The following is a 20,937-nucleotide window of genomic DNA, read 5'->3' as shown; positions in this document are numbered from 1 at the left end:
GTAAAAAAAACTTTATTTGTCATGGGAAATGAAGGCGCTGTGGCCGTCATTTGAGCCTTAATTTATATGACAGCTGAGAGGTCCCTTCAAAATGACATGGTGTCCATACCTGGGAACTTTTGGCCTACAGCTACCGAAAGCCTACGGTTGTTAAACACAGCTGGAGTGCCCACCGACGGCGCGGGCGGTTCTGCGCCATTGTGCAACACCCCCAATTTAAGAGGGAGTGGGATGTGGCAGGACTCTTCTTTCCAAGTCTCCGGGCAAAACTCAATTCCCACATATGATGGTGACCCCTTTTGCCCTTTCCTCGGGCCCAGTAATTTTCTGACCTGGAGACGTGTTCAGCTTAATATATATAACTTTTATTAGGAAGTTCAAGGGGAAGGAGACTGGTTAGAGAATGCTTGGGCAACGTGGGTTTCTAGTAAGTGTTTAACCCCTTCAGGAGAATCATAGAAGTACATACAACATAATTGTAATGATGGAATTTTGCTATACTGTAAGCCGAACGATAACCCAATTTATGTTCAGCAACATCTCCTTATTACAGTCATACCTCACGTTTATATTTTTTTTATTGTTTTTTTTGTTATAATGGTACACTAAGCCAGGGCTCGACAAATCCCAGGCGCCAGGTCGCCATGGCGACAGAAAATGTTGTCCTGGCGCCTAGGTTTTGTCAGCCTCTTACATCCAGAAAAAAATGTGGATGTAAGAGGCTGAGTCACCACAGGGGGGCGCTGCTGTTGCTGTCTGCCCAGGAGTCTGGGCAGAAAGCACAGCCACTCCGAGCCCGCCCCCGAGCCTGAGACCACTCCCACGGAGTGAGCCTGTAGGCTGAAAACGTGGTTGCTGCAAAACCAGCAATCGCGTTTTCAGCTGCCACAGGCAGCTTCAGGGAAGGAGGTTGTGTGTTGATTGGGTCCCCACACAAGTGTGGGGACCTGACACAACACCCCCCTGCTGCCTGATCGCTCCATGAGAGCGACAGTGCAGCGTTAACCCCTTTAATGCGGCATTTAGGGGTTAATTCCCGTTTTTGTAAGGGGCTCTGCTGCTGGTGGTCTGCCTGGAAGCCCAGGCAGACCAGCAACAGCAAAAACGAGCCCCCACAAGCTCTTTGATGATTCCTGTAGGCACGGAAGCCTACAGCAGTCATCAGAGACTCCCCCCTGCAATGGCTGGTCTATAGACCAGCAATTGAGTCCCAGCTGCCAGAGGCAGCTTCAGGGACAGGGGAGAGGGTTCTTTGGTCTCCCCATGAGTGTGGAGAGCAGCCCCAACACCCCCCTGCTGTCTGATCGCTCCCTGAGAGCGACAGTGCAGCGTTAACCCCTTCAATGCCAAAATTGTGTATGACACATTCGTGGCATTGCAGGGGTTAACATTTGTCCCCACAAGCTTGTGGGGACTAAATATCAGTCAATGTTGTGCTCCAATGGAACATCAGCATTGAAAGGGTTAAAAAAATAATAATAATAAAAAAAAAACCAGCACTGACCTGAAAGTCCAGGGTGCTTCCAGGTCAAATGCTGTGAGTTTAGTAAGTGGGCTGATGATGATCAGATCACTCCTGACCATCTGTTAGTTTAAAAAAAATCCTGGCTCCTAACTTTTTTACCTGGCGCCTAGATTCACAACAAATTTGTCAAGCCCTGCACTAAGCGGCACTTTTAAAAAAATAAATAAATATATATATATTTATTTTATTATTTATCCCCTTTTTGGACTGGGAACAACTATCCATAAATGCTTTAATGCACATGATAGCTGCATGGTCCCTTTACATTTTCATGTATGTTTTGCAATGAATGGGAGGCAGAATCCTTCTATATACATTTGCCCTTTTGCCCAATCTTCAGCTAAATGCTAAATCTCGTTGCATGTGATATACTCACTTCCAGACAATTCCAGTGCTGTCTCCTTGAACACAGATTGACTGTAAGGTGGGAGAAGGGATTTAATAATTCAGCAGTGTTGGGAGATCAGGCTGTCTATTGATAGCCTGGAGTCCCCTGTCAGCAGAAGCCAGCATTGAATGGCAGCTGATCTCATATTCGGGCATTCCCTTCCTTAAGGTGTCAATGCTGACGCTTGCTGGAAAGTCACAGGAGGAGAATAAAGACCGGGAAGGGATCTCTGATTGCAATAGCCAGGAACTCTCAAGGTTTTTGCCCCAATCTCAGGGTGAGGGGCCAAAATATCAGGGTAACACAGTCTGGAGCTGACTCCTTCCTATTCTACACTACCAAAATCATATAGAAGACACCCAATAACTGCTTTTGCTTCCAGTATATCATGGTGGACGTGTCTGCTTGAATGTAGGTGACTCAATTAAATGTACCTTTAAATAATGACAAGTCAAGGTTTCCATGAGGACTAGCATTGGTGTCATTTGGTTAACACATTTGGCGAGTTACTACATAAAATCTTTATGACGGGCTATTGAAGGGTTAATATTTCCAGAATCTCAGTGGCAGCTGATTTAGAAAGTACCCACGTATGCTCATGCAACTCAGAATGTATTCATGTGTGGTCTGGGGCAACCAACTGGATAAGGGGCAGGGTCTGGCCCAGTGTTACCTCGATGTAATATGGCTGCTGCTTGCACATTGTTCTATAAGGAAAGGCTCTGGACAAGGTAAGGCTGTGGAGGATGTTTTAACGTGAGCGTGTAAGTGTGCAAGTGTCCTGCAGGTTTTCTCAATACACAAAACCGACAGAACAGCAGGAGGTTTGTAAAGTTCTGGCTATACCTACTGTAAAAGGAGTGATTAACCATTTCACTGGTATGAATAATTCTGAATTAGGTAAAAAAAATATATATATCATATCAGTAATACACCATTTATATGTCCTCAAGGAACCCAAAAACAGGTTAATGGCTTCAAACCAATCTGTTCCACTTCCCTTCCTAGATGTCCCACTTTTCTATTAGCTCAGAATGATTGGTGGCCCTAAGGAAAGTTTCCGGACAAGGTATGGCTGTAGATCCATGATGACAGTGTATGAGTGAGAATATATTTTTTTTTTTTTTGTTGTTGGTCCGATAAAATCCAGTCCTTCACAACAACAAAGTTGGGCAACGTTGATTCTGCCCATCTAGTCTGGCCTTTTTTTCTCATATAAAAATTCAGACCTTAATCACTGCTTGATCTCATCTTGGTTTAGGATAGCCATATGTCTATTCCATGCATGTAATAAGTCCTTCACTGTATTAGCCTCTACCACTTCCACTGGGAGGCTGTTCCATTTATCTTCCACCAGTAGGATAGAATAAATTTTAACCAAAGATGATTAATCGGTTTTAGGATTTAAAAAAATCTCATAGACAACAATGATTATGGGGACAATCAAAGCTTTATTATATAATAGAAAACAATGTACAGATGGGACGGGGGAGAGAAAAGGAGCTACCTCTGGACTCACGAAAAGTCATTCTTTAGCACACAGGAGAGGAAAACCCCCATTTGCAGGAGGAAACCTCTGGGGAACCATGGCTTGAAGAACTGCCCTTCCCTCTGGGCACTAAGAGGTTAACTCTGACTACATTTCAGCAAAAAAAAAAAATATTATTTGGATTCACTGACCTTAAGATGTCATATATAATAATAATAAAAAAATATCCAAACCCTAAATAGAGTTCACAGATCTCCTGCTAAAATCCTGACGCTCTGCAAATCTCTTTGCCGGTAACCGACACTCTGCAGTTCACTTTGCCAGGAAGTCAGTCTTGGAATGGCCCTTCAAAATGACTGTTACCGCTGTAATATATGCAGCTTCCATTGTAGCATCACAATGATAGCTGGCATGAGAGGTTCCTTTCATCACGCAACACGTTTAACCCTTCCACTTCCAGATTACTGTATGACACACAGCTTTATTTTAAGAAAATGTGAACCACACAAGATGTCTTAGTGCTCTTTTTTTTTTTTTTTAATCTTATAAATTCCCATGTATACCTATGGATGGCTAGTTTAAGAATAATCCTGTATTTCACTTACACACTTTAATACATGAATACATTTCTGTTTCTATACATTTTATTGCAATATACGGGTGTCTTATAAAGCTCAAACTACAATGATGATGCATAAAACCATCAACTACTAAAGAAGTTACATTTTGTTACAAGGCGATCGCTGACATTCAGCCACAGGAGCCCCACCCAACAAGCCTCACACCGCTATCCAGTAACCACGCCTACGTATCGTGACAAGGGCTTGGACCTCAGCCACCATCCCGTCAGATAGTGGCCACGCCCAGAACGGGGGGGGGATAGGGGAAACAACCAAGATGGCGGACGCCATTTATTCCGGCGCCTCAAGCCCTTCGTTTCTTGGAAGGCTCAAAGGTTGTCTTTCCCGCTGTTGGCCGTACGCCTGGTTGCTGTTACTCCTTGTCGCGCTGGTGCTTCTTTACCATTTCAGAGCGCCGCTTCGTCTCTACGAGACTGTAGTGGCTGGTGAGTGAAGCGAGCTCTCTTTACTTGGGCCTGGATCCCGATCGGTTGCTCGGCAACATATAGTTTCGAGGTTGATGGGCAGGTTAATGCCTAGCAACAGAAGCATCGTAGGTTTCTCCTTTTAGCTGGAGGTGTAGGCTGTTGCTTAGCAACCGAAGCGTCGCAGCTAGCATAAGGATTTATCTTTAGTAATACAAGGTTCTAGTAAAATGACATGCTCTTATGATACACCAGCCGTCTTATATGGGCAAATCCTGTCGTTGTTTTAATAGGATTAATATTAGTTGAAAAATTATGTGAATAATCATTTGTAGAAGCTTGTTCACTGCAGGCTGACAGCAAGGCAAATAAATAGGTGCTGTATATACTACACCCCAAAAAGCAGCTGGCATACCTCATCTGACAGCGTTGCTAAGAGGCTACCATGGTAGCCATGGTCTCAGAAGTAAACTGCTGAAGTCACTGCTTTGTAAGAGGATGGGCCATTTTATACACTGATAAGCAGGCTTTAGCATCTTATGTGGTTTGGGGTTATTGAAGAACGTTTTTTTTTGTCTGGTATCGTAGGATATGAAAAGGCACAATTCCTAACTACCTAATGTAGTCTATGGATCTTGCCTAATTTTCTATATCTTTTTGAAAGAAATAATATTTTTTTTCCCCAGTTACTATATTTAGGGCGCTAACTGGTAATGGGAATATTGCAACTGGCAACATGTGAGGTTAAGATTTATATAAATATATGGGGGAAAATGTCTCACTTCTTTGTGTCATTTGATGACTAGTTTAAGCCAAAAATGCGACAAAATGAATATCATTTATATTAGATCCAGTATGTTTTGTGTCAGAATGGGTTACCTTAGATTAGGGGTGAACAACCTGTGGCCCTCCAGCTGCTGCAGGACTACATCTCCCATAATGCTCTTTCAGCTAAAGGGCAGGCTGAGGAGTATGGGGGATGTAGTCCTGCAGCAGCTGGAAGGCTGCAGGTTGGACACCCCTGCCTTGGATGCTGATCCTCAAGTTTTTTCTTGGGTGCATGCAGACCAGTTTGACTTTCAGAACCCTAAATCAAACTGTGCTGTTGCCAAGAAATTCAGCATTATGGATGGAAACTGGGTGATTGGTATAGGGTATATCATTCCACCTAAAGTGGTAAGATAGGGAGGGATTTTTAACGTTCTTGTGGTAGGAATAAAGTTATCCCAAACCTAAGATATGGCCTTGGATCAGATAAGGCTTGATGTCTCTTATCAAGTGATAGAAGCCCCGCTGGAAGTCGCGGGTATCAGTTGAGGTTGTCTACGGACATCGCACAGACGTTCATCGGCTGCCCCCACTAGACACCAGGGAGTCTGGAGCGTGGGGGGGCAGAGTGGGTATCGGGGGGTATAAGGTATATCTGAGGGGGCGGAGTGGCACATAAAAGGAAATAATAACAAGAAATGCATTTTTCTCAATCATAGTTTTAATTAAACATGAAAAAATTGTTTACATGTGAATTAATATTTACCAGTAAAACTTTATTAGGTATTACAACCTAGTTTGAGAAATATTGTGTTTGGGTTCTTGTGCCTTTAAAATATAGCTTGTATTATTATGTAATAGTAATATAAGAAGGCGATTAGAGAAATGCCATTGTGATAAAGAAAAGTGTTGTGTGCACAATGACACATGTTAATGTAAATTTTCCGTTTTTTATTATGCTGTTTGTAACACCCAGTTTGTTCATTAAATTATTTTAAATAAACGACAACATTTGCATATTGTTTTTTTTAATCCGATTAATTGAAAAAATAATCGGCCAGCTGATCTATTTATGAAAATAATCTTAAATTGCAGCCCTAATTATGTGTCTCATGTATGAAGTTATCTAAAGAGCAGTCAATCTGCCTAGCTAAAGAATGGTTTGAGAAATATGGCAAGTAAGCCTTTTGGGGTTTTTTAACCATAATGCATGCAAAGCTGCTTTAAGGATAATAAAAACGTAACTTTCCTTTATTTTAGTGACTGGTTTTATCAACACATTGACTCCGAAGTTCTATGTTGCACTCACAGGCACATCATCACTCATATCTGGATTAATACTGGTATGTATTCTGTGTTTACTTAATTTATTAACCATTGACAGAATAGAACAGTCTTCAATAATCTAATCACAACTGAACGGGTAACAATGATCTCTTTAGGATTTCACTGACCTGAACTTGGTCTAAATTACTAACCAAATTTGGGAAAACTCAACAGAACATGAAACCCTTGGCCAAGATGTGCCAAGGTATCAGTTGAACGTGGTCTTGCTCTGGGCGACTTGACCGAATTGGCTGTAATTGGGCAACTTTCCTAACTAATGTGAACCTGACTGACTATGGTCTGAGACGCCTATCTTTTTGATAGAGGTTGAATGCAACAACAGAACTGAATAGGATACTCAGTGACCAACAATAGCAATTTGATTTGTAAACAGTCACATTGCTGTTTGAAGTGCTGTCGTTGAGTGCCGGCAAGTGATTTTCGGTGAAGTCTGCCAAGTTACCCAGTTGTAACAATAGACTTTCCAGGGTGGCTTAATGGAAAGTAGATTGAAAGCTACAGAGAAACTTGGACAGGAATTGGTTTCCTTACTTTCAGAGTTAAGCTGCCATGAGTCAGTGGGGAATCGTGATAATTGTGAACAACTCTATTGTCCAACACAACAAATAATAATAAATAATAAGTCAATGTATGTACAGTCGCAGGTATTAAAAGAGTAGACATTAAGATGTGTGTGCTTGCTGATAAGCCTAAAAAAAGGAAACACCATTAAATATTTAGAATTTCTAGGCTGTTCCAGTGGTTGAGTTGACCAGAGATTGACCTCAGACTTATTGAATGGAGGGAATGGAATATAACACACACATGCACACACAAATATATCTGATCACAGCACACTCTATCACTGGGCAGCAGGGAGCACAATTCCTTACTCCTTAGACCTTTCAGAACACTTTCAGACAGTGGAGTTGTTGCAAAGTGCCTAGGTCCGCTATGACTCGGGACACAGTCACAACTGGGTTGCATTGCTTAATGGAATGGTGAAGTCTAGAGTCATCTGCTACGAAACGGGAGCGTTTACCATAGATCCGTCGGGCTGTGGGTGGTCTATGCAGAGGCAAAAAAGTATCAGTATGCAATGCCAAACCTGTAAGCAGATATGTTGAACAATTATAAAGGTCTTTGTCCAAATTACAAAGGCTATCTGCTACCACACTTGAGATGAGAAGAAAATGTTCAAGCTTAAGTGTCCAGTCTAAAGGAATATTGGTAATGAGACCTCACCCAACCAACCCTTCAACAAAGAACTATTGTACCATCAATACACATTTCTTAAAGAAAATATTGTAAATCATTTATCTAGGTTACACACAGTATTGGCCTCAAAAGAATTAAATTGTAACTCACTTGCCCACTCCGCAATGATGTATAAATTGAACAAAACCTTGTTTCCTTCTCTCCCTCAGTCACAGTAATGCGCATTCACACACGCTCACTCAGTGAGCTGCCTCCTCCGTGGTGCTTTGTTCGGATGATAAGTGAAATCTATGGGAGAACGTTTTGCGCATTCTCACATGGGTCTCGCTAAACTCACCACCCTGTCCCTACCAGGTTGCTGACCGGTGGTGAGTGCTGAACACATCTCCTGCATGACAAATTGCATTTGCAATATGGACCACACTGAAATTTCCAGGGTCATCTATGCTATCAAATGCATTGAATTAAAGATGCAACTCAGTCACTGGCCACTTTATTAGGTATACCTTGCTAGCACTGGGTTGAACCCCCTTTTGCTTTCAGAACTGCCTTTATTCTTCGTGGCGTACTTTCTACAACGTGCTAGAAACATTCCTCAGAGATTTTGGTCCGTATGCTTTAAGGTTCGACGTGTTGGACGTTCAGAGATGGTATTCTGCATACCTTGGTTGTAACGGGTGGGTATTTGAGTTACTGTTGCCTTTCTGTCATCTCGAACCAGTCTGCCCATTCTCCTCTGGCATCAACAAGGCGTTTTCGTCCACACAACTTCCGCTCACTGGATATTTTCTCTTTTTCGGACCGTTTTCTGTAAACCTTAGATGGTTGTGCTTGAAAATCCCAGTAGATCAGCACTTTCTAAATTACTCAGACCAGCCCGCCTGGCACCAGCAACCATGCCACGTTCAAAGTCACTTAAATCCCTCATCCTGAAGCTCGGTTTTAACTTTAGCAAGTTGTCTTGGCCATGTCTACATGCCTAAATTCATTGAGTTGCTGCCATGTGATTGGCTGATTAGCTATTTGTGGTAACAAGCAATTGAACGGGTGTACCTAATAAAGTGGCCAGTGAGTGTATGTGTATATATTAGGATGCATCAACATGAAAATTCTGGACCGAAACTGAACCCCCCCCCCCCCCAAAAAAAAAATCACACTTTTATTAAAAGTAAGTAACACACCAAAATTGGACAAAACAATGCAATAACAATATTAATATATATATATATATATATATAATTGTTAACACTAATCACACTCCTATCATGCTCAGGCATACCCAGATTCCAGCATGTACTGACTGATTTAGCATGATAGGAGTGTTAACAATAATATATATATATATAGATATATTAATATTGTTATTTAATTTTTCTTTACAATTTTGGTGTGTTACTTTTAATAAGTATGGTTAACACACCAAAATTGGACAAAACCCCCCCAATATATAATATATATATAATTAACAGCAATCCCACTCCTATCATACCCAGGCAGCCAGTACATGCTACAACCTGGGCATGATAGGAGTGTGATTACAGGCTCCCTATGCCATGCTACCCACCACACACTTACGCATCCATGCTATCACACACACACTCATTCACAAACATTCATTCACTCATTCATTCACAGATACTTATTCATTCCCTTAATCACGCATACTTGCTCATACAGTTAATTTTTTCAAAAACATGTCCATTTTTAGTCTATTCCTACAATGAATTTGCTTTGTGGAATACATTTTTAGAAAGTAAGTGATCTTTTAGGCTTCAGTTACATAACATTGTGTGTGTTTTGTGCTGGTTTGTTGGCTTTTTATTGTTTTAATACTTTATTAAAAAGTATTTGTTTACATTTGCTTCAAAGTACTATTATACTATTGTAAAATAAAAGTTGCAAAACACCATAAAAAACTAGTACAGCCTGTATGGTGTTTCCTTTTCATGTAGAAACAAACTAACCGTATTTGCTCGATTATAAGACAACCCTCAAAAATTGTAATATTAATTTAGGAAAAAAAGAAACACTGAGTATAAGACTACCCTATAGGAAAAATGTTTTACTAGTAAATATTAATTTACATGTAAACTATTTCTTCATATTTAATAAAAACTATGATTGAGAAAAATGATTTTTTTGTTTCATTTTATTTGCCAACCAGTTATGCACACCTGCACCAGGCTTGACAACCTGCCCCCCAGATATGCCTTATACCCCCTTATATGCCACTCTGCCCCCCAGAAATGCCTTATACCTCCCTATGTGCCTTTGCCTCCCTGAAATGCCTTTTAACCCCCTGTATGTCGATCTGCCTACATAAATGCCTTTTAACCCCCCATATGCCACTCTGCCCCCCCCCCCGAGTTACCAATATTTCCCCAGACTTGTCCCCTGTGTGCTTCAGACTCCCTGGTGTCTAGTGGGGGCAGCTGGTGGACGTTTGCACGTAGGCAACGCCGGCTGCCGGAGAGGAGGATCCAGGTCCCCTGCAGAGCTGCGTGGGATCCTCCTCTGTGGCACCCGGTGAACATCTGCGCGATGAACATCTGCAGACAACGGCACTTCCACTGGGGCTTCTATGATGGAACACCAGAAGTTCATGTCACGCCGGCACTCTGTCATAGAAGCCCCCAGAGGAAGTGCTGGCAGCAGCAGAGGCTGCCAGAGAGGAGGATCCAGGTCCCCTGCAGCACTGCGGGGGATCTGGATCTTTGTCTTGTAGTCAGACCTCTATTTTAGGTCTGATTATAAGACAATCTCGCATATAAGACGAGGGGTATTTTTCAGAGCATTTGCAAATACTCCCAGAATACTCTTTTGGGGATTGTAAGATTGCAAGAGTAGGGCCCTCTCCTCCTTTCATACCAGTATGTCTTATTCACAAAAGAGAGCGTTTCAGGTCCTTGACTTTAGTATTCATTTTGAAGAGGCATTGCTGTCTGGTTTCTCCAGCAAGAAGGCCAAGCCTGTCCAGTATTATACGTAATTCAATGGGTTAGGAAATTTCACTGGTTTAACTAGATTATTTTGCAGCAGAATCTCACTGAGGTTGGAGCTGAAACACACTCCCTTTTAGTGAATAGACACATATGATGATAATACATGACTGCAATGTTTAACCCAGTTAATAAAGGACAATGCTGTCTTCCGATTCCTCCCCTAGAGGGAGTCCTTTCACTATAGTTCTGTAGCTCACATATCCCGATGAAAAGCTTGTTGGTTGGCTTTTGATCTGTATAGTAATCTCTTATTGCATATCCACTCAATCTGTTCAGCTAATGTATTTATATTTACTGCGTGATTTTGATGGGCATCATGCGCCAATGTATGAATGGTGCATTATGGGTATAAATACATACCAGATTACACCTCCTGAAGCGGAGATAGATTTATCCAAAAAACAATACAATTATTTTTATTATATAGCAATATACTTGCTTCTGTATAGCCTTAATATCAGAATTTTATTTGTTTAAATTGTAGAAGATTAATTTAATATCCTTGTTCTTTCCTAAAATAGCATTAGTTGTACAGTGTGAGATTTATTATTACACCTTTCTATGATTTGGTCTTGGTGAAAGTACACAGGGGTACAGTAGGGGCTGTGTATAAAGCTGTCCCAAATGTCAAAATATCAAAAAGTGATGGCATCTTGAGATTACAACAGTTTATGATGCAATTTGGGAGATATTTGACATGTTTGTGACAAGTGGTAGTATAGCTTCTGTTTACAAAAAGGCATTGTGCCTGCTGTGTTTTTTTTTGTCGTCATCACTATGCAACCGCCCCCCGCCCAATATTTTGGTATTCATTCCATATTTAATACTTAAGATCCATTGTACTAATTATACAGTGCAGTGTTTCAGACTTTGTGCCAGGGTGGTTTTGTATGGTACATACAACTGTACATTTCAACTGTACTGTTTTCACGGGACAGTCCTGATTTTCAACCTTTGTCCTGGTTACCTACACCACTGTCAACTTTTGCGGATAGGGGATGATCGTGGACCAGTTGGGGGAGATTCTTGGATCTCCCCTGAACGGCCCAGGGCTGTTGTGGTACAGACCTCCATTGCAGCTCTGGCATGTCCACCTCACAACACTGTGCTGTCGAGTGCTGTGAGGTAGCTGTTCAGGTACAGTAGGTCGGTGATCACACTGATGGCCCACCCACTTGCCGTGCAGGATATGCCCCTTCCCACCTCCTCACACCCTCACACAGGTATCGCAGACTCCCCTAATGTTATGGGCATGATATACCGTATTTGCTCGATTATAAGACGAGGTTTTTTTCAGAGCAAATGCTCTGAAAAATACCCCTCGTCTTCTAATCGGGGTCGTCTTCTAATCAGACCTCAAATAGAGGTCTGATTAGGAGACTAAGATCCAGATCCCCTGCACCGCATTTCTGGAATGCCTTATACCCCTATTTGCCACAATGGCACTTAGGGGGTTAAAAAGCATATTATGGGGCAGAGTGGCATATAGGGCATTTCACCTCCCTATTTCACTCTGCCCCATAATATGGCTTTTAACCCCCTAAATGCCAGAGTGGCATATAGGGGTATAAGGCATTTCTAAGGGGGGTAAAAATGCCTTTTAACTCCCTTAATGCCACTCTGCCTCCTGGAATGCCTTATACCTCCCTATATGCCACTCTGCCCCATAAAATGCATTTTAACCCCCTAAATGCCAGAATGGGATATAGGGGTATAAGGCATTTCTGGAGGCAGAGTGGCACATAGGGGGTCAAAAGGCATACCATGGGGCACAGTGGCATATAGAGGGTTAAAAGGCATATCATGGGCCACAGTGCCATATTGGCGTGGCAAGCCTGGGGGCAGATGTGCGTTACTGGGGGACAGGTTGGAAAATACAAGGAAATAAAAATAAAAAAAATATTTTTCTCAATCATAGCTTTTATTTAAAAAAAATAGTTTACATGAATTAACATTTACTGGTAAAACTTTTTTCCTTTAGGGTCGTCTTATATTCAGGCTTTTTCTTTTTTTCCTAAGTTAATATTCAGATTTTGGGGGGTCGTCTTATAATCAGGGTCGTCTTATAATCGAGCAAATACGGTAGTTAGTTACTGTACTGCCGGACATTTAATTGTTACCAGAAAAAATACTTGTGTAAGATTTCTCTAAAACACATTGTGACAAAACGTCTTAGCTGAGGGTAAATAGTCACTTTTAGGGATCTTAAGCACAGTCCTCTAGGGCAGCAAGGCTCAGGAACACTAAATTGTCGCAAACTGTGTCTTTTTATTTACAAACATTGCCAATATAAGGCCCAGCTCTCAATGGAGCTCACTCTTGCTGGCCCAGACTTACCAGCCTAAACACCCTCTAAAGTCAGGGAAAAGAAAAAACGTCGGTGCGCTAAGCTAGTCACAGGCTCAAATAATATAAATGTGTAATACGAGGCCTACCAAACAGGTGTAAGCATGCAGCAAGAAACAGTGTATTGGCTGTACAATGTATACAAAAAACAAAAAACTGTCTGCGCTTCTTACCCTAATAAAGTTGGCAACAAATATATAAACATAATATAAATGAGAGGTTTTGGTTATATGAATTGGCCAAAGCATAATTAAGCTCACCCGCCACGTCAAGGCACACTCTCAATAGGGTGAGAACCTACTCTCACCTCCTACATAGTGGACACACAAAGCAGTTTATACTGCTACCAAAACCTTATTAATGTGTTGGGGGAGGTGCAATTAAACCTCCTCCCCATTAACCCCTGGACAGCAAGCTGCAACCAGACTGATGAGGAGCCAACAACCTCAAATATGTGCAAACAGGGAAAAGAAAAAATGTTGGTGCGCTAAGCTAGTCACAGGCTCAAATAATATAAATGTGTAATACGAGGCCTACCAAACAGGTGTAAGCATGCAGCAAGAAACAGTGTATTGGCTGTACAATGTATACAAAAAACAAAAAACTGTCTGCGCTTCAGCTTTGACGTGGCGGGTGAGCTTAATTATGCTTTGGCCAATTCATATAACCAAAACCTCTCATTTATATTATGATTATATATTTGTTGTCAACTTTATTAGGGTAAGAAGCGCAGACAGTTTTTTGTTTTTTGTATACCCTCTAAAGTCAGCCTACCTAACTTTAGTCAGGCTCTGGAAAACCTTCCCCAGATAAGGCTCACAGGTAATCCCACACTTGGCTCAGGGACCTTCTCCGAGGCCTCTCCTTGCTGTGGGTACAGAGGGGTACTTCCTCTCCGCTCAACAGTCTGATTGTGAAGCCTCAGAGTGTTTAGATGTCCACTTCCAGCACCTGATCCAGGCTTCATGAGAATCCCCGACTTGATCATGCAGGCATCCAGTCTGTTGCAGCAACTGGAGTTGGAGCACTGGCCCACCCTGCTCTCCAAATGCTCCACCCTAGGGACCCATACAGATAATTGTACCCTGCCTGTGCACACACACAAAACATCTAATTATATTCTGTTGATACTGGCTAAATGTAAGATTCAGCCACCCTCCAATCCTTACAGGACCTATATGTGGTACTTTCGTAAATTCTAGATATAGTATTTAGCCGTTGAGTTTCGGATCCATCATCCACTTTATATTGTAAACATAAAGATGTAGTAGAGCCTTCATTGTAAAGGGCAGCAGTTTTGGCGTCCTAGGATTTAAATAGTTTGACACTGATCACTGCACGGGTCCATGGATAACATAGAAACTTCCAAGAATATGGGAGCCACTGTTGTCTTACCACACTATGCCTCTTTCCAGGTTAAATGGTGCCCGTCTGGCTCCTAAAGTCTTGGTGTTTGTTAACCCTTTTCTCAGAATCAAGAGGTGGTATGTATCCAGCTAAAAGAAGTGCACATAATATCGCAACCACTTAATATAATAAGAAAGAAGTATGCAATTACTGGACTATTCATGTGCAGCCAAGTTTTCAGTCCTAGACAGTAGGCCGTCTGAATGTAGAAAAGCACCCATTGATTCTTGAAATATTGGTTCCATACTGGTGGAGCAAGAAATCACAGGGGATTTCTCAAATATGTTTCGTTAGTATCACCCTGCTAATAACCCTTTAGGAATTATTTATGTGAATCAATGCTTTTATTTAGGACCTAAGGACATTTTGTGACTTTTTCAATTCTAATTTTGCTGCCCCCTCCCCAGGTCATATTTCAAGCCGCACATACTCTGTTCTGATTGCATGACATCACATTCCTGCACTCAGCCTGTGAGGGACACCTGGCATGAGAAGAGAGTGCTATGTTGGGTGTACCCGCAAGCCACAGACCTATGTAGTGCAAATGGGCCGGTTACAAGCAATCTCCCCAACCATCCTTTTCAGTAGGTGGCTCTCATATAGGGTCTCTGGATCTGTTGCCTAAGCCTAGCCCAGAATACACTGTTATATTTTCCTTTACGGAAGCTAGACAACAATTAGCTTATTACCAACACGGCAGCGGTAAATCAATGCTTATTTTAATCTGTAAATACAAATTACTTTATTTAATGTACCGAACTGTATAAATTAAACACTGTCAGTGCCGCACTGGGTCGATTAATACTTCGTCACTCCATGGACGTACTATGGCATCCTCTAAAACATGGTCTAGATGACCAAGAATGTAATAATATGTCTGTTTCCCCGCCTGTACATGGGATATCAGGCTGTTAGACAGCCTGGAGTTTCTCCAATCAGCAGGAGCTAGCATCACCCATGGTGCCCTGCTTACTGATCACTCTGACCATCAGCAATGGGGCTCAAAGTGAGAAGAGGGTGAAAGAGCATAACAAAATAGTTTAAAAAATAATAAAATTAAACATTAATCAAAAAAAAGAACTCCAGTTACATCACCGTAACATCATAAAGGGACACCACCCAAGAGAGATCCCTAAGGTCATTCACAACCTCAAAGGGATTTCCAGTAAAACCCAAAAATATGAATTAATAATTTGTGTTCCCAATTCTTCTAGACTTTTTTTCTTCTTTTCCCTGCAGGTTTTCGAATGGTGCTACTTTAAGAAGTACGGGACATCCTTCATTGAGCAGGTGTCTGTAAACCATTTGCGACCATTGATGGGTGGAATCGAACCTGGAGCATCTGCTGGGAGTTTTTTCCCAAACCCTGGAGAGAATGACACCAGCAGGCAAAGCTTGTCAGGTGATGGATTTCCCAACACACGTGGCTAATGGGTGGATCTGTGGCTAATTACATACTCAAGATATACCGCATCATCTCTGCACAATTTCAATAGCCCATAAAAATGGAGATATACAATTATTTATTTATTTTTTTACTTAAAACGATAGTAAAGCGTTGACACTACTAGAAAACAGATGGCTTATGAGGTTGATGTATAAAGATGCCACATGCATATTACACAATAGTATAAAATTAGCTCCATAAGTGTAATTACCAGACTTATATATATAAAGCTATATTGTAGCTGTGGTACAATCGCCACTGATGGGGTGGTCAATATTGATATTTCTTTTAGCAAGATACTTGAGCTGTAGCCAGAGTACATCATATGTGACCACTGTGGACTTTGATCTCTAGTGTAGTGACACAAACATGGAAAAATAAAATATATATTAAAAATGAGTTTAAGAATGTTATATAAGCATAAACGTTATCAATGATACACTTGCTTAAGGTTAGAAGCCAAGCATGTCTTGCACTCCAGGTGTAAGATGTATGCAAAATAGAGGTCTACCATTTAAAAATTGTGTTTTTCCACTTATTTTGCAATGGATGGTTATGTTTTCTCCAGTATATCAGTAATTTCACTGGATTACATCAACCATTGTGTGTAATAGTGTCATGTTTTGTATATCCTATGATTTTCTGATGGGCAAATATGAAATCAAAGGGTTCATTTCAGGTTTTACAAGTAGACAATAGGACTCAACCAAACAGTGAGAATTGGCAACATGGCAGTCCAGGGGGGCAGCCTAGACTAATGGTCCATGGCTCAATAACAGACCAAGCAGTGTGCGTATGTTAACTAGGGATGCCCAATACATTTATCAAACAAAACTTCCGAGGAAGCCAATGAAGGGAAAGAGCGGTCCAGCCATGGTGTAAATGCTGCTAAGAGATTTTATAGCGCTAGGCCTTTTGTTGTTAAAACAAGCTTCCAAACCATAATCAACAAAAGGAGAAATGATCGTGGAGAGGAGATTCTAGTAAAAACTGGTTCTTATCATTATAGCAACCTGTAAAACATACCAGGTGATTGGATCATTCCATTAGTTGCTATGGTGACATGTTGAGATTGTAACGTTTACACTTTGTGACTGCTAGTAGATTCGTGAGTTCTGGTTTGCACATACAAGCAGAGAAGATCAAAGCTGTTCTACATATCAAAACACATGGGAAATTGACCTGTTTGAAGTTTTTCCTTCGATGTGCTTTCTATGTAGTATGCTTGACAAGATCTTGGTGACGTAACCTGCTGACCCAATCTGCTTGTGGGTAGTACAGTCAACAGAGCAGTGTATTTACAGTTTACTCCTTGTCATGTTACCATTGTAGATAGAATAGCTGCCATGCAGACTGTCAAAGCTTCGCAGATGTACCCTCTAGCACTCTCTGAATTACAGATTCTACATTGTAACTCTCAGTTTGCTTTTCCAGAGTGCAAGGTCTGGAGAAACCCTTTAAATCTTTTCAGAGGAGCCGAATACAACAGGTAAAGATTTTCTACTCAGCTATACATCCCTTCTTTATTACTGAACACTTTGGGGTACTTACCAAACGGAGACTTGACAGGAAAGTTGTGGTCTCAGCTGCTTTACCTTGTATGTCGACAAGGTTGTGTGATGTAGGAGCCAGCCAAAAATTGTAGGAGCCAGCTTTTTTTCTTAAATGATACTAACTTAACATGCATACTAACATACATACTTACACACTTTTTTGGTGTGGTATGCCCTGTCTGGAGGGAGTTGGGGGGACAGCGGTGCTGGTGTTGGGGGCTCTGCTGCCAAACCGTAGGCACTAGGAAGCGATTTCTTGTAGGCCCGGCACTTGGGGTTCGACGAGCCCTGGTATAATGCATAGTTAAATCACTGACAAATCTTCAGTCTCCTCTTCTATTGAATTATGCATTATATAGGGCCAGCTCAGTCTTTCTTACAGTGACACAATCACCCATCACAGCAGGAAAGACATCTAGATTGTTCGGGTGGAGCAGACTCTAGACGTATACCTCCTCTTTTCACAAGCCAGTGCGGATGCTGAGCCAAGTGCGGATTGTACTGCTTCAGTTACTTGCGTGCAAATAGTTCATTCAACGCGTATGACACCAGTGGATTGCACTGCCCATGTCTCTGACACCAAAAATGTTAGTCTTTACTTGTCAACACCTGGATAGTATACAGTATAATTTTTGCTTTATAATGAAATCATTTGTTTTAGTTTTGTTTAATTGTCAATGGTCTGAGTGGCCTGAAATATTCCTTTTTTCCTCCTCCTAGCTCTGCTCCTTTCCGAACACACACAGCTGACTTTAATCCAATAAAACATGTAGTGTACTCTCTTAGGAGGTAAAATAGGATTTCCATCACCAAAGGCTTAATAGACTGATGTTCCCCCAAATTTAATGCACATGGTTTCTACATTTCTGGTTCTTTCTTCACCCTGTGCGTTAGTAATAATGTAGGAGCGACAGGCCCGGTGTGTGCACATCTCCGGTCAACTGACTAGGGTGTTTTTCTTTCAGTTTTTGTATTTACCTTAACCGCTGACTTCATTTAGAGATGCGTTGTTGATGTGAATCGCATACAGTAACTGCGCTTAACGTGTCGACTTAAGGTGAAACTGAGTACCAATCTGTGTTAGCACTCACTTCTCCATTAAATTCTCTTCCATGATTATACGTTTGCTTCTGATGTTACGCTTCGGTGTCAAAACTACTCTTCCGTGCGGTGGTGTATTCTGGACTAGGTGTCCAGGGGGACAGTCCCTCTGCTGCAAAATAGGGAGCTAGTCTTCCTTAAGGGCGCATCCTTTTGCACCACTGTTAAAATGGCCAATAAAAAGGAAATCAATGATCTCCCCAACTGGCCCAATTTTGTGCCGCATGTTATTAAAAGGTAGAATGCCTGGATATGGTGGCTGACGCTGCTGCCTAGGGCAGCGCTGAAGGCAAATATGACACTGCTTCTGTGTGTTACTTGCCGGTATTAAGTAACAGTCCAAACGCATGTCTCAACAGCAAGGTACATGCTTTGTTTTTGTTTGTTGCATTTAAAGCAGACTTGCCATCTACAGAAGCTTCTTTTGATATAGCAAACATGTCTCTGTTTTATGCCTGACATCATAAAGGAATGTATCTTTCAGCTCTGATTTGTGCGTTAATACGCTGACATACCCCAATATTGCAAACCATCAATTGTTGTGTGCCTCCCATCTGTATAGCAGCTATTTATACCTCTGTGTTGGTGCCTTGAAGATTTAAACAGATATTTAGGTAAACTTATCTCAAATCCATAGGTTTGCCAGCCCAATACAGAGGCGCTGTTAGACAAAACATTAATTTCACTGTACATATAATAAACCTTACCGTATCTTACAGCTAATGCCTTTCCTCTTAAGGCAGGGCTCGACAAATCCCAGGCGCCAGGTCGCCATGGCGACAGAGAATTTTGTCCTGGCGCCTAGGTTTTGTCAGCCTCTTACATCCAGAAAAAAATTGTGGATGTAAGAGGCTGAGTCACCACACGGGGGCGCTGCTTCTTCTGTCTGCCCAGGAGTATAGGCCCGCCCCCGAGCCTGAGATCACTCCCACGGAGTGATCCTGTAGGCTGAAAACGCGGTTGTTGGAAAACTAGCAATCGTGTTTTCAGCTGCCACAGGCAGCTTCAGGAAAGGGGGTTCAGTGTTGATTGGGTCCCCACACAAGTGTGGGGACCTAACACAACATCCCCCTGCTGCCTGATCGCTCCATGAGAGCGACAGGGCAGCTTTAACCCCTTCAATGCCGCGATCGCGGCATTTAGGGGTTAATTCCCGTTTTTCAGGGGGCTCTGCTGCTGGTGGTCTGCCTGGAAGCCCAGGCAGACCAGCAACAGCAAAAACGAGCCCCCAAAAGCCCTACAGCAGTCATCAGAGACTCCTCCTGCAATGGCTGGCCTATAGACCAGCAATTGTGTCCCAGCTGCCAGAGGCAGCTTCAGGGACAGGGTGAGAGGGTTCTTTGGTCTCCCCATGAGTGTGGAGACCAGCCCCAACACCCCCCTGCTGCCTGATCGCTCCATGAGAGCGACAGTGCAGCGTTAACCCCTTCAGTGCCACAATTGTGTATGACACATTCATGGCATTGCAGGGGTTAACATTTGGGGACTAAATATCAGTCAATGCTGTGCTCCAATGGAACATCAGCATCAAAAGAGTTAAAAAAAAAAATTAATTAAAAAAAAAAACAAAAAACACTGACCTGAAAGTCCAGGGTGCTTCCAGGTCAAATGCTGTGAGTTTAGTAAGTGGGCTGATGATGATCAGATCACTCTTGACCAACTGTTAGTTTAAAAAAAATCCTGGCTCCTAACTTTTTTACCTGGCGCCTAGATTCACAACAAATTTGTCAAGCCCTGTCTTAAGGTTTTATCAAATAACAGCATAGGAGCCTTTAGGAAGATTTTTGAAGTGGCAGCCTTTTAGTGCCTGTGTCACATGACAATTAAGTGTTCCAACTTCCAAGCAAAATAATGAAATTAGGTAAATTTTATATTATTAAGCCCCTAAACTATATCTGGAAATTGGTATTTTGTATTGCTGCATTTAGTTACAAAAGTGTTAAATTCAGTAAAGCAGGAACACCTAAAAAAATTGTAGGCGCCTGACAGCTTAAAAAAAAAGTGCTTAGAGACAATTAAAAAACTCCTAAGCTCAGCCAGTGTTGCTAAGTGCCTCCGTATAGAGGCATTCAGCAACTGAAAAAAAGGTCAGGGTGCCTGTTTGATTGCACTTAGGGGCATTTCAAAATGCCATTTGAAAGAGACATGCTGCCTCTAACAAGATGGTGGTGCCCATTAAGAGATCCCAGAGGGTGTGCAGACAAATTCTGCAGCCAACCATGCAAGTTAGTGGAGCCCAGCTCACTAATCACTAAAAAAAAAATCACTAAACAATACCACCTCAAACATTGACCAAGGCTGGTAGTACAATTGGTCCATAGA

General features: G+C 41.9%; 1 protein-coding gene across 1 annotated transcript in view; it reads left to right on the top strand.

Moving 5' to 3' along the window:
* The first annotated feature begins 4,267 nt into the window (after positions 1–4,267).
* ST7L (suppression of tumorigenicity 7 like) overlaps positions 4,268–20,937 on the top strand; it is a 67,864-nt gene continuing 51,194 nt past the window's right edge. Inside the window, exons 1-4 of the mRNA XM_053457587.1 lie at positions 4,268–4,468; positions 6,476–6,558; positions 15,754–15,916; positions 17,396–17,450. Coding sequence (XP_053313562.1) covers positions 4,300–4,468; positions 6,476–6,558; positions 15,754–15,916; positions 17,396–17,450 — 470 coding nt within the window. The 5' untranslated portion in view covers positions 4,268–4,299. The remainder of the gene's footprint in view (positions 4,469–6,475; positions 6,559–15,753; positions 15,917–17,395; positions 17,451–20,937) is intronic.

The sequence above is a fragment of the Spea bombifrons genome, chromosome 2 (genome assembly GCF_027358695.1).
Source record: "Spea bombifrons isolate aSpeBom1 chromosome 2, aSpeBom1.2.pri, whole genome shotgun sequence".
NCBI classification, from domain to species: Eukaryota; Metazoa; Chordata; class Amphibia; order Anura; family Pelobatidae; genus Spea; species Spea bombifrons.
The sequence above is the reverse complement of the archived record's forward strand: the minus strand, read 5'-3'. Positions and strand labels throughout refer to the sequence as shown.